The sequence below is a fragment of the Erinaceus europaeus genome, chromosome 6 (assembly GCF_950295315.1).
Source record: "Erinaceus europaeus chromosome 6, mEriEur2.1, whole genome shotgun sequence".
Lineage (NCBI taxonomy): Eukaryota > Metazoa > Chordata > Mammalia > Eulipotyphla > Erinaceidae > Erinaceus > Erinaceus europaeus.
The window spans coordinates 35,943,997-35,958,289 of record NC_080167.1 but is presented as its reverse complement, the minus strand read 5'-3'; the positions used below and the strand labels follow the sequence as shown (position 1 = coordinate 35,958,289).

The 14,293-nt window shown below is 41.9% G+C and overlaps 2 protein-coding genes and 1 pseudogene across 4 annotated transcripts in view; 1 reads left to right on the top strand and 2 right to left on the bottom strand.

Moving 5' to 3' along the window:
* RAB4A (RAB4A, member RAS oncogene family) overlaps nt 1-3,283 on the top strand; it is an 82,652-nt gene extending 79,369 nt beyond the window's left edge. For both annotated transcript variants that reach the window (XR_009550217.1, XR_009550218.1), the window contains exon 9: nt 3,159-3,283. The gene's annotated coding sequence lies outside the window, so the exon portion shown is untranslated. The remainder of the gene's footprint in view (nt 1-3,158) is intronic.
* LOC132539170 (small nucleolar RNA SNORD22) lies at nt 528-646 on the bottom strand (annotated as a pseudogene).
* Nucleotides 1,486-13,968, bottom strand: CCSAP (centriole, cilia and spindle associated protein). Of its 2 annotated transcripts, XM_060192029.1 has the most exons (4): nt 13,772-13,968; nt 12,955-13,352; nt 4,775-5,037; nt 1,486-3,248 (listed from the first exon to the last, which is right to left on the bottom strand). In XM_060192029.1, exons 2-4 carry the CDS (start codon nt 13,304-13,306, stop codon nt 3,072-3,074), a joined length of 792 nt encoding a protein of 263 aa, XP_060048012.1. In that variant the 5' UTR covers nt 13,307-13,352; nt 13,772-13,968; the 3' UTR covers nt 1,486-3,071. The 2 variants fall into 2 exon arrangements, with proteins under 2 accessions (XP_060048012.1, XP_007538692.2); XM_007538630.3 differs by lacking the exon at nt 13,772-13,968 and having other exon boundaries at nt 12,955-13,439.
* Between the last annotated feature and the right edge of the window lie 325 nt (nt 13,969-14,293).

Sequence of the window (14,293 nt, the reverse complement as noted above, 5' to 3'; positions counted from 1 at the left end):
CTTGCATATAACTTAGTGTTAAGTATACACTGGCTCCCTATTCAGCCTACTGTACAAGAGTCCACTTTGGAAGCAAACATTCTGAAATGGCCAGTGATCTTTAGGGTAACTTCAAGAGTCTAGTAAGGACCTCAATAGTCAGATATTAGCAGTTTGACACCAAACCAACTACAGAGAAAGGTATATAAATAGTAGCACCATATTTTTTTATTTAGTCTAGTGAAATGCAAAACTGTCCACTAAACTATTTCTTACTGAAGCAACCAACAAGAAAAACTTAAAACTTCTAACAAATGCATGGCTTCTTCCCCAGTACTGCTTTTAAAACATTTTCAATATCAAGAATTCTTTCTTTTTATAAAACATTATGCCCAGAGTAGCATTATCAATTTAAAGGGGGAGAGGAACACCCTGGTTGGAGCATTGGGCTTAGCTTAGAGAGGGTGAAGAATACATTACATTTTTTAAAAAACCTGAAAAATTAAAACTTTAAAAGTGAATTTTTTTTCTTTTTTTTTTAACAGCTAATCCCTCAGACAGTTCCTTCTGGGACAAAATTTCCTCTTTTCCCCCAGCCAGTCCCTAAAAGCAAACTTTTATGAGTTAAGTACCACTGTTTTATTTTATATTTTAAATATCTCTGGATTTTCACATTTACAAACTTTTCAATATGAAAAATTTTTTAGTTACTTCATTATCTCACAAATTGTTCTAAGAATTAAGAACATGTTCACTAGGTGCTGGGTGGTGGTGCACCCAGTTAAGTGCACACATCACCATACTCAAGGACCTGAGTTCAAGCCCCCTTTCCCCACCTGCAGGGGTGGGGATGCTTCATGAGCAGAGTGGTGAGGCAGGCTTGTAGGTAGGTGTCTTTCTCCCTTTCTCCTCTCAATCTCTATCTGTATTACCTGATAAAAATAGAAAAAAGAAGGGGGAAAAAAAAAAGGAAAAAAATGGCTGCTGTGAGCATTGGATTCATAGTGCAGGCACCAAGCCCCAGCAATAACCCTGGTGGCAATAAAAAAAGATTGTTTTTAATAAAAATAAATAAAATAGCCCCAAAGATGGGGGGGGAACCCTACCAGCTAATGACTTGGACACAGGGGTAGGCTCATATGTTAATTCACAGAGATTTATTCATTGTTCATATATATTAAAGTGCTTTAGAAATCCTGCTCCTCTACTTAAGGAAAAAAAAAAGTATTGTCTTTTAGATTTTATCTTCTGGCGTTCTCTTAAGTACACTACATAGAAGTCTGTCTTCTAAACAAGGGCCTGGTTTATTCAGAGCCTATAGAAAGTGGGATATGTAAGGTGGTTCATCAGTGTGGGGGCAAACTACTCTCCCCAAAGGCTATATTTTCTAAGATTGTCAGAAGCAACATGAATATTTGAGCTGTGTGGCTAAAATTACGCATGCAGGAACTGGATTTCAAGAAAAGTTTTTATAGTCAGCTATACCATCACAACTGCCACACTGAGTTGATCATTAGCTACTTGCAATGTTTAATAGCAAAATTCAATAAAACAGGTTACATGTGGCTTGGGGCAACACATAAGATGTCTTATTTAATACATATCTCAGTGACTAGGAGAGCTATGTAAACAAACTGACCTCAAAACAATGTAGTATCTTAAAAGTCCTTTTATAAAAAAAGTCCATGACTATTCACCATGAGTCTTCCAACATTAATACAGTCATATGGTGAAGACTTTATGTGAAATAAAACCCTTTTTGTTCTGAAAACTGGCCATAACCTTCAGAGACCTAGAGTAATTACTTTAAAGAAATGTTCAACCTCACATCCAACACATTCTCATTCACATATTTCCAGGTATAAAAAAAAACTTCTTTCTCACTTGTAAAGAATCTTAGCATTCATCCTTCCTGTCCCCATCAAATGGAAACACTGTTTCTTAAAATCATTTTTGTATTCTGAGAACAAACACAATAAAGAAAATGAACATTATGTTTACATACTTACATTTATGCCTATACACACCCCAACATTTTCTCACATTTGGTTCTACAGGAGATCTATTGGCTAGGAATGCTGGAATAATGTATTTCAAACAAAAGTCTGAACAGTGTACATCATCAAAGCTTTGTTATTAGTGAACTGAGGAAAAAGTAGAAGAAAGTGAGCTAGATTTCTCAAGACAATGTCAAGTGTATTATGAAATTTCAGATTTTAAGTTCTAAAAACCATTGCCAACTATTATGGAAGATAGTAAGTCCACAATGGCTGTGAGCCAAATGGTCAAACTACAGCCAAGTGACTGATTCTCCATTATGTTTAAATTAAAAAAATCAATCTTACAATAAGTGATGGTCTTTGATTCAAAATAAACTTCAGTACTACTCTGAACACATTTCACTGACACTTCATTTATTGGAATGCATTTGAACTACTGGAAAATAAGTGCCTGTATGATAATTTAAAGAGAAATGATAATCCTTACCCAGTCCAGAAACTTTTTAAATATCATAGTTTACATGAAGTACTGAACTGAAATATAAGTAAGTTTAATTTTCCAGGAACTACCAAAGTTATAGTTTCACAATACATGGAATCAGTTAAGTGCTGAAACTTACTTTTGACTTGATAGTCTTTCACAAAGAAAACTACAGAAAGAAAGTACAGTTCAGGCAGAAAGATGGAATGATCTTACTAGCTATGGAATCTGAAAAGTTTTTCAAAACAAGATAAAAATGGGTTCTATCTAAATTTAAGAAATAAATACTGAATGTTAAGCATCTATTGCCATTTAAAGGCATTTGGTGTCAGTATCTTAAATGATTAAAATGCTTTAAAACAAAACTCTTATAGCAGTACTAAATACTTAGGGAATTACCTTCATAAATAACCAAATGTCTATGGCTTCAACTGTCACCTTACTGCTGAGGCTGGTGACCAAAATCCATCCAATAATCTTTGGAAATTCCCTAAGGAAAACCTTGCAAGAGTAGCTAGTTTTTAAAACCTATGTCCAGGTTTCTTTTGATGATGTTTGTTCTCTTTTATGAATACTTTTAAAGAGAAGCTGTCCAAGCAACTGTTCTTCCTTTAAGCTCTTGCTGAATAGCATCTCATATATTCTGTCATCCATGGATTTTCAGAAGACAAAGGTTTTATCTTTCTGTTTTTCTCCAGATCTACAGAGTGAGCACGTTGCCTTTGAGTAGCCAGTCTCCTTTTTTCCACCTGTCTTCTGTTCTTGGCTCGCAATGCTGATTCATGAATCTAAAAATAATTAAAAAAAAAAAACATAATAACTTTCATGGCTTTTGCACTAATTTTTAAGAATATTTATAGTACCTTGGGGACAGGGTTAGTGAGAGTGTAATTGTTGCTTGAATGAGATCCTAAGTTCAATCCCCCCACCAAGTAAAAACAAGAAAGACAAGAAACAGAACATCATAAATGAAATAGGGGTGCTTGATTACCATTTCTTGCTCATTCGCTCTCATAAAATGTTAAAATATATATATATATATATATATATATATATATATATATATATATATATATCCAATAAAGTTTCCTTTGGGTCGTTTGAAACAGGACAGAGGCAAACCCAACATGCACTTCTTGTGCACAACCAAACTTCTGTTAAAGACTTATTTCCATCCTCCCCAGCCCATTCTATCCACATTTACATAGTTACCATTGAGTCTGTGGTCTACCCATTTATCAGTGAAAATGAGACTAAGCAACAAACTGTTCAGTTAACTAAACGTTAAATATAAATGGTAAGCAGCTAATTTGCATTGGGGTTGACAGGAAAATTACTGTTAACTGTTTAGCATTGAGTACAAATAAGTATTTCTTGAAAAATCATGTATCACAACAATATACTAAAAAAAAAACAAAACAGGATTTTAACACCTGAGATTTTAACATCTCTCATACTACAGATAAATCCTGTTAAATTTAATCCCGTGGAGATGGTGGAAGTTTTTTATTATGCCACAGCTCTGCTGTCTCAAATATCACTCCAAATAAAGCAATCTGCTAGGGTTCAGAAGTCTGCTAAGTAAAATTTTGATTATGGTATTTAATTGGAATTCAAACAGTTTGTACTTTCTCTGCTACTTTGCATTCATTCTCTGCTTTAGGCCGTAGTAATAGCACTAACATTAACATACAGAATTGTCTCGTGGCTCTACACATAAGCACCCCTTCATCTTGACATACTTTCAGAGCTGCACACTGAGACAAACCAGAGTTAAGCTAAAGAAAAGCTAAGGCTCCTAGGAGTAAAAAGCAACATGGGGGTGGGGTAGGGACATAATCATTCAAATTTAACCCAAGAACAAAGGGGGCTTTATGATAGAAGAATTTCAGGAGAAGCAATCTAATAAACTAATTAAAGGAGTTGAGAAAATACCAGTTATCAAAGCCAAAGGAACCAGAAACCTTTCAAGAGAACCATGACAAATCCACATGGGCAGCGACCAGCCCTGTTTGTGCCCCTGTACTCAGTAGCTCTCCTTCCCCACCCCCTACCTTCACCCACCCCTATCCCCCACAAGAAACTTGAGAACCCTGGTTCCTAGCAAATCCCTTTGATCTCCAAGGAGGCAACATCCAGCATCCCATTTGCCAACCAGTCTCAGCTTTCCTTGAGCCACATGACCATTCTCTATGATCTACCATGACTCCAAGTCATTCCTGTAACCACAGGAAACAGCACTCCCCATCTCCCTTACCCCCCCCCCATCCCCTACAGGGAAAGCAGATAATAAGCAAGATGTTTCTAAACATACCTCATGTACTGGAGCAGAAGCACAGACATTATGAGTTTTTTGGCTTCCTGTATCTGTCTGTTTTTCACCCCACCCATAAAGAGCAAATGGATGCTTTTCTTTTATTTTACTTGATGATCTTTGAGGACTTCTAACTGTTTTTCTACTTCCTCTAGCAAATAAGGCACTTGGCTGTTGACAAGGTTCAATTCTGTTGGGTGATCTGTCAGTCTCTTTTATTCTGATCTTCTCAGGCTTTTCTTTTACATCAATTACAGGCAATGCTTTTTAAAAAGAGAGAAAGCAGATAAAAACACTTTTAAGTTATATTTACATATAATTAGTTAAATATTTGGGTTAAGCAGCCCCCAATACACTCCCATGACATAAGTTTAAAACTATATCTTAAATATTCCAGTTGAAAAATTGTGATATTTGGGCCCAGTAGTGGTGCACCTTGGTTGAATGCACACATTACAATGTGCAAGGACCTTGGTTCAAGCTCCTGGTCCCCATCTGCAAGTAGGAAACTTCACAAGCGGTGAAACAGTGCTGCAGGTGTGTCTCTGTTTCTCCCTCTTAGTCTTCCCCCCCTCAATTTTTCTGTTTCTATCCAAAATAAATACACATTTTTAAAAAGTTATGATAACACTGTAACATTTCATTTATAGCTTTTTCACTTAAAGCAAAAACAAGTCAGTGAAAGATTTCAGATGGTCCCATTTTAAATTTGACAGTAAATACATTCAGATTGAACAAAGACAATTCAAAAGAAACCACTGTCACTCATATTCTCAGATTATGTAGCTCAATTAAATAAAAGCTAGAAAGCACTATTGTGTAATGATTTCCCCCTACAACTCCCCAAGATAAGTCCAATCATCTTAATTTCTTGCTTCAGGAAATCTTGATATGTGGTGTTTGTTCACAGTTGCAAAATGTTTTTTTAAGTTACTCAAACTCAAGTTGTAAGATTCCATTTCTTTTTGATGTTCCATAATTACAGAAAGTGTTCCCTATGGTATACTGCACCAAAATAAGTCTCAGGGGTGAGTGGGGTGGTGGTGGGGGGGAGTACAGGTCCTGGAAAAGGATGACAGAGGACCTAGTGTGGGTTGTATTGTTATATGGAAAACTGAGAAATGTTATGCAAGTACAAACTATTCTATTCACTGTCAAATGTAAAACATTAATCCCCCAACAAAGGGGGGAAAAGTGTTCCTAGCCTTTATTTACTCTTGAAGAGCTAGCTGGTGATCTTAATTTGAAAGTTTCTCAATCACAATAGGGAATGGTTTCCATAGTTACTCAGTAGGTGCACAGCTATGTATTCCCAGTATGAAGAGCTAGAGATGAGAATTCCTTCTCAATGGGACCTCCCAACTGCTTGCGATAGCAATGACTGTATCTGGGCCCATGGTTTCTGCAATCCAAAATTATGTCACTAGAACTTGGGGAAACTCTGGTAGGCAACAGGACTGTCTATCCTGAGGTGAATATCAACCATCAAAATAAATATTTCTCAAAAAAAAAAAAAAAAAACAAGTATTTCTCTTAATTGCATTTTAGGATTTTGTCAACCATTACTGTGTGTGTGTGTGTGTGTGTGTGTGTGTGTGTGTGTGTGTTTAGCCAAGACCTTGTATATACACAGTTTTACCTTTCCAGGTGACTTTCATTCAGAGAAGAAGGGTGGGAGGAGATAATTCAGAACCAGAGCTTCCCTGTGTGGTGCTAGATTCGAACCTGGGTTGTGCACATGGTAATGTACTTGCTATCTCTCCAACCCTACCATTTTTCCCCCTCTAGGATTATCACGGGGGCTCAGTGACTGCACTATGAATCCACTATGAATCCACTACTCCTGGCAGCCATTTTTTCCATTTTATTGGAAAGGACAGAAAGAAATTGATATGAGAAAGGGAGACAGAGAGGGAGAGAAAAAGACACCTGCAGACCTATTTCATTGCTTGTGAAGTTATCTCCCCTACAGGTGGGGACCAAAGGCTCGAACCTGGGTCTTTGTGCATTGTAGCTTGAGTCAGGTGGTAGCACAGCTGGTTAAGTGCACATGGTGCATTGTACCATGTGCATTCAATAAGGTGCACCACCACCAAGCCCCTCCCCCTTTCATTGTAAAAGATACGTCATTTTGTTTAAAATCCTTGTGATAGCCTGAGGTTCAAACCCCAACCCCCACCCCACCCCCATACCCACCCCAGCTTCATAAGCTATGAAACAGTGCTGCAGGTGTTTCTCTTCCTCCCTCCCTCTACAGCTTCCCCCCCCATTTCGGTCTCTATTAAAAAAAAAAAAAAAAAGGTCACCAGGAGCAGTAGATTTGTTTTGCAGGTAACAAAGCCCCACTGATAATCCTGGTAGCAAAATAGTTATAATAATATTATTATTATTAAAAATTAACATCTTTAAAACAGAAGGAATTAAGCAAGAAGGTAAATGACAAATAATCAAGCAAACAGAAAAGCCCTGTTTGACCACTGTGTCAGATCTGGATAGCATTATGTCTAAATTGGAACAGGAAACTTGAGAATTCCTAAGAAATGTCTCCAAGGAGGGAAAAGAGTGATTAGAATACCTAACATGCCCAGCAATTGACAGATTCTGCAGCACTGTCAGATTAATTCAGGCTGAAAAAGTGACAAGAATGTAAGCAAATAAATAAAAATGAAGCCATTATTAACTCAGGAAAAACATATCAAAGAAAATATAATCAGAATATGCCCTGTGGTCAACCTGAAGGTACATTTACACAGCCATTTCAGACCTAGAGTAGCAATTAAACAAAACAGTCATATTGTTAGTATGACAGAACAAAACAGGGCTGAGGGTTGGAGTGGCAACAGTAAGGGTCCTGAGCTAAATCTACATCACACATAATGGGAAGTCAATATATGTGTACACTAAAAATAAATAAATGTTGGGAGGAGAGACTGGCAAGAGGGAGATAGCATAATGGTTATGCAATAGATTTCCATGCCTGAAGCACTGGGATCCTAAGTTCAATCCCCAGCACCACCATAAATCAGAGCTAAGCATTGCTCTGCTAAAAGACAAACAAACAAACAAACAAACAAACAAAAACCCCTAGAAGGATCAAGTGAAAAAGCAAGGGCCTATAGTATTTGACAAGTCTCCAACATGAAATACAGAATTAAAAGCATGTATGTTTGTGTACACACACATCCCAGAAGTAGGTGGAAAGGGAAACAGTGTGTGCAGAAGAAACAATGAAAAAGGAAAAAAAAAAAAATTAAGCTGTGGGAGCTGGGCGGTAGCACAGTGGGTTAAGCGCACATGGCGCAAAGCGCAAGGGCCAACGTAAGGATCCGGGTTCAAACCCCCAGCTCCCCATCTGCAGGAGGTCGCTTCGCAAGCAGTGAAGCAGGTGTGCAGGTGACTATCTTTCTCGCCTCCTCTCTGTCTTCCCCTCCTCTCTCCATTTCTCTCTGTCCTGTCCAACAATAACAGCTATGACAACAATAGCAACTACAACAAGCACAACAAGGACAACAAAATGGGAAAAATAGCCTCCAGGAGCAGTGGATTCATAGTGTAGGCACCGAGCCCCAGCAATGACCCTGAAGACAAAAAAAAAAAAAAGTAAAGCTCCTAGTATTGCCCTAAAGCAGGTAAGAGAAGAAGCTATATGCATGATTTAAGAACAGAATTTTTTTTTCTTTTTTACCAAAGCACTACTCAGTTCTGGCTTATGGTGGTGCTAGGGATTAAAACTAGGGTTTCAAAACCTTGGTTACATAACCATTTGTTTAACTCCCTAGCCCAAGAACTGTTATATTAAAAAGTCATTAGGGCCCCACAAATTAAAATATAATAGAATTTAATAATGTTGAGGACATCTCCAACAAGACAGAGGGAAAAGATAGAAATAGAGGGAGCTAATTAGAGGGTAAATTCATGAAGTATTACCTCTAAGGACTTAAAGAAAGGAATAAAAGAAAGGACAGAAATGAGAAAACAACTCAAGAAAATGACAAAACATTAGTTTCACTACAAATGACATACACATTGGAAGAGAATAGACTTATATCTAGAGAAAAAAAATTAAGCATGATAAAGTAACAAAAGACCTAGAAACTTCCCAAAGGAGGAAGACCTTAAAAGCCCTGGTCCTTCACTGTGTACAAAGAATAAAATGATATGGAACTGTAATTGTAGTATCAGAAGTTACAGCACAGCACTGTAATCTCTCCAGACCTTTTAAGAGAATTACTCCCAACCTAATTCTACACCTAGCCATAAACTCACCAACAGAATGAAACTATTTTAACATGATTAACTTGTCACACACCCTATTCTCAGAAAATTACTGTAAATTCTACTAGGAGGGGTAAGCCAAAGAAAATATGAGAACAAAACAAAGGTTTCTATCCAATATAGAGATCAAGAACTCCCAGAGGCAGTCGCCACGGCCCTCCCAAGATATAACCAGGCAGGAGGCAAAAAAAGTAGCAATTAGGTCAAATGGAAGTAGGTCAGAGGCCTTGGGAGGGATAGCTTAAGATGTCAAGAGTGATAGTGAACCTGACATGCTGGTTATTTTGTAAAAAGAAAAGGGAAGCATGCAAAACACTACAGAATAGCTTTGAGCAATTTTTTCAAAGGCACAGCATTGAAGGTATATGTGAATTTAACATATTCCATAATTAATGTATTAAGAGGTTGTGTTGATGGGCCATTATGTAAGGGTTTGGAAAGCAGTAAAAATAAAACCAAGAGAGAATGCTAAAGGATAAAGTTAAAAAAAAAATGTATAGGAGTCACCAAAAGCTATGATATCAACATATATGGTGCTGGGGATAACACAAGGGGCCTTTAGTATAAAAGTCCTGTGTTCTGTTTGTTATTTCTAGCTCACTCTCTTAAAAAAAAATAAACAAAAACTGGGGTGCTGGGGAAATAGCAACAGGTGTTTATGCCTGAGATTTGGTGGTCCCAGGTTCAATACCTGGCAACACTGTAAACCAGAAAAACAAAAATAAATGTAAGCAGCTAGGCTGGGGGTAGCTCGGTCATAGAGTACATGAATGAGACCCTGAGTTTTAAGAATTTTTTTTCTTTTTTTTTTTGCCTGCACTAAGAATCCACTGCTCCTGGAGGCCATTTTTTCCATTTTGTTGCCCTTGCTGCTACCATTGTTGCCATTATTGCTGTTGTTGGATAGAACAGAGAGAAATCAAGAGAGAAGGGAAAGAGAGGGAGAGACGGTCAGACACTTGCAGACCTGCTGCACCGCTTTTGAGGTGACATCCCTGCAGGTGGGGAGCTAGAACCGGGATCCTTGCACTAGTCCTTGGCTTTGCACCATGGGGGCTTGACCCACTGTACTACCACCCAGGTCCCCCCCCCCCCCAAGTTTCATCTTTAGCACTGCATTTAAAAGTTCATTAGGGAGCCAGGCAGTGGCACAGCCTGTTGAGTGCACACATGACAATGAGTAAAGACCAGGGTTCAAGTCCCTGGCCCCCTCCTGCAGGGGTTAAATATCACAAGCTTTGAAGCCATGCTATAGGTCTCTCTCTCCTACTTCTTTACCCTCTTGATTTCTCTGTCTCTATATAAAAAAAAATTAAACAATAAATAAAAATTAAATACATTTAAAACTGGTGTTCAGAAAACAAAACAAGAAGTTTCAATCCTGCCAGATACAGAAATCATCAGGGTCCGTTAGAGGCAGGAGCAGAGCAAAGCAAAAGATTCTGCAGTTGAGAGTGCTGAAAGCAGAAACTTCTCAATACTTAAAGCAAAAATACTAACAGAGAAGAAATCACTGAGCTTAGCTAGTAGGAGGATTCACTGTCTTTCATACTCATGAACTCAGACATACACAGCTACTACCACCTATACTTCAATATTACCTAAAAAACGTATTTTAGATGTATTATGATAGATACAGAGAGAAACAGAATGAGAGAGGGGCAAAAGGAGAGAGAGAGAAAGAGTGACACCTGCAACCTACTCCACTGCTCCTAAACCTTCCTAGTGCCCTGCCCCTGGCACTTGAACCCAGAACAGGTCCTCAGGTATGGTATTTTACCAGTTGGGGCACCACCAAACCTCAGTAATTTTTTAAGGATTAATATATTAACTTTTTTAATTTTGCTTTTTCCCTCCTTTTGTTTTATTGTTGTAGTTATTATTACTGTTGTTGTTATTGATGTGATCGTTGTTGGGTAAGACAGAGAGAAATGGAGAGAGGAGGGGAAGACAGAAAAGGGGAGAGAAAGATAGACACCTGCAGACCTGCTTCACTGCCTGTGAAGCGACTTCCCTGCAGGTGAGGAGCCCAGGCTCGACCGGGATGCTTACACGAGTCCTTGGGCTTCTCGCCACATGTGCTTATTAGCCCATTGCACTACCGCCCGACCCCCAGATTAATATATTAATTAATGAGACAGAGAGGAAGAAAGAAAAAAAACAGAGCATCATGCTGGCACATGTGATGCATGAGATCAAATTCCAGACTTCATATTTGAGAGTCCAATGCTTTAATTTTAAAATGACTAAAAAACTGAATTTAGGGGTCAGGTGGCGGCGCACCTGAATAAGAGCACACACTACAGTGCGAAAGGACCCAGCCAGGTTCAAGCCCTTGTCCCCACCTGCAGGAGGAAAGCTTCACGAGTGGTGAAGCAGGGCTGCAGGTGTCTCTCTGCCTCTCTCCTTCTCTATCTCCCTCTCCCTTCTCAATTTCTGTCTGTTTCTATGCAATAATAAAGATAAAAATTAAAAAAAAAAAACTAAATGCCTTATTATGCGAACATCAACAACGATGCTGTAAGCACTGTTAAGCTCCGGTTTTTGGTGGTCTGGGGCTTGAACCTGGGGCCTACTGTGCCTGTGGCATGAAAGTCTTGCATATGAAAAAAAAACTGAATTTATACATGTGTAGTGACAAATGACAACTCTTTCTCACTGGTGGGGAAAAAGATGAGACCAAGAGGCATGTTCGTTCTTCACTACCATCTTCTGCTAGACCAATCTCTAACAATGATTCAAGGAAGCTGGGAATCTAGATTCTTATATTCAGGAATCGGTGGGAATTCACAAGTAAGATGGTGAGGTAGCTCTAGCACATATAATGCACTGCTTGTATTTGAATATTAGTTATAACAAGAGCAGTCCCCTGGCTCACTGCCCCCTCTATGATGAGAGTCTGAAAGTGTGATTGATTACCAACTACAGGTGACAATAACAAAGTCATTGGTCATTTGTCCTGAATTTACTTTTTTAAATTTATTTTCATCTAAAAAATGGGAGATAAAAACTACAGCTTGCCTCTGAGGACTGTGTTTGAAGGCTGAGTCACAATCTGGGATTGGATGTGTAGTATCAAAATATTGTTTTCTCAGTAGAGCCTAAACATAGTCAGAGCCTTGTCGGTGTCTGACAGATACAGAGAACAGCTGGAAGGAAACATACTCCAGACTATAAGGAATCCAACCTGACCCTTAGAACCAGCACCCTCAACCTCCAGAATATGCAACTCTGAAATCCTGGTGTGGAAGACACAGGAAACATGCAGCGCCAAGTGCAGAACAGCAGATGCACAACACCCAAGAGCGACTTCCAGTGACAGCCTGAGGATGCACTACTCTGGAAGACTGGATGGGTAAGCAGAGAGGATCTAACACTTGAATATTCTCCCACTAGAGTTACGTAACAATCAGTGTAAACGAATGCAAGGTATTCTTTAGAGCCCACACAGTGAGGTCAGGGAACTAAAACAACGGTCCTGTTCATAGCCAAATTAGCTCACTAGTTCTTAACTTCTTGTTGTCACCTTTGAGAATCTGATAAAAGCTAGACTTCCCTTATCAAAAGAGAAAGGGAGAAGGCGCAGGTAAGCGTAGAAATAAACATTAGAGACCTCGGTGGGTCTCTAGAAGAAATTCAACAGTCACAGACTGCAGAACTCACGGCCGCCCGATTAAGGGAATAAGGGGTGGGGAGAGCAGGCGGACACCTTCCTTATTTTTATTTATTTTTTTTTTACGCAAGCCGGTTCTCCGACAAGCCCCCACTCCAAGCCTGGAAATAAAACAACGGGGAGGGGAGCGCTTGTCCTATACATGGAAAAAACCGAAAAGAACTGGGTAATTCACAAGCCAACAGCAAACCCAGCCCCCTGCCCTCCAGCCCCCGCTCCCCGGCCCGGGTACCTGGCAGCTCCGCGTCCCCCGCGCCTCCCGCCTCTGCGCTCTGCTCCTCCGCGGCCGCGCCCGCCTGCGGCTCCAGGTCCTCCCGCGACTGGGGCTCTGCGGACGGCGGGGGCGAGGCCCGGGTGCGGCGGGCCGTGGGGGCCCCGGCGCCCGACGAGGCTGAAGACGCCGAGTCGTCCGAAGTCCCGGCCGAGCCCCAGTCGTCCCAGAGCCAAGGCGCGTGCGCCTGCTCCAGCAGCCGGCGGCCCAGGCGGTAGTGCAGCAGCTCACGGTAGCAAGGCCCGTACTCGTCCCAGCGCGGCTGCTGGTAGCGCTTCATGTACTCGCTCTTCACCGCGCTACCCGGGGACATGGTGCGGCCCGGGCCGCGAAAACCCTCAGCTCTGCGCCGCCGCCACCTACGAAACCTGGTACAAGACACAGAAGCCGGCCCCTCCCCTTCCACCCACCCGGCCCGCCGCGACATTTAAACCCAGAGTCCCGCCCAGACCGGAGCGCGGGCGGGGCGGGGCGGGACAGGGGATGTGAGCCGCGGGAAGGGGCCGCCCCGGGAAGGGGCGGGGACTCGGGCGGCTGGGAGCATCTCGCTTAGCAACCGGGTCCTGACAACCGGGGGGCGAGGGGCCCCCGGGGAGGTGGGGCGGAACGGCCTGACGACGCGAGGTTAAGGGTTGGGGGCCAGGGCGAGGGTGCCCCCCCCAAGCCTGGGCTGGGCGAGTGCGGGAGTGAGCAGAGGAGGTGCGGGGCGCTGGAGGCGGGGGCCCTGCTGTTCTCCCGCGCCCACTGAACGACCAGGCAGAGGACGGCCGGCGCTTACCTGCTTTGCCGCGGCCCCTGTCCGGCGCGCTGAGCAGCAGCCTAAAGCCCTCGCCTCCGCCGCACTTTTCTTCCGAGCAAGATGTCGCCTACGGAGAGGTGGCGGGTGTTCTGGTAGCAGCCGAGAGACTGAGGCGCCGCCTCAGTCCCGGGAACAGACGCCGCCCCCGGCCCTCCGCCCCACTTGGTAGGGGCGGCTGCCTGGTTGCTGCGCGCCCGACGCGAGGTCTCAGGGGAACCTGCCAGCCCCGGAGCCCAGGCCAGGTCTGGGACGCCCTTGCACCGTGCGGCTGCCGGCGCCGCCCCGGGCCTCTGTCACTGCAGGAGCAGCCAGGCGCCGGTGTGGCTCCTCCATACAGTGAAGGAGGCGGTCCCCCGGCTCCTTTATACCTATGTGTTGTCTTCCTAACTTTACTGCTCTGTTCATGCTTCCCCCAAACTATCTCAAGTCTGTACTATGACTTAGGTTTCCTCTCGGTGTTCCCCGCACCTGTTACTCTGGTTTTAACGCCTCTATTTACGT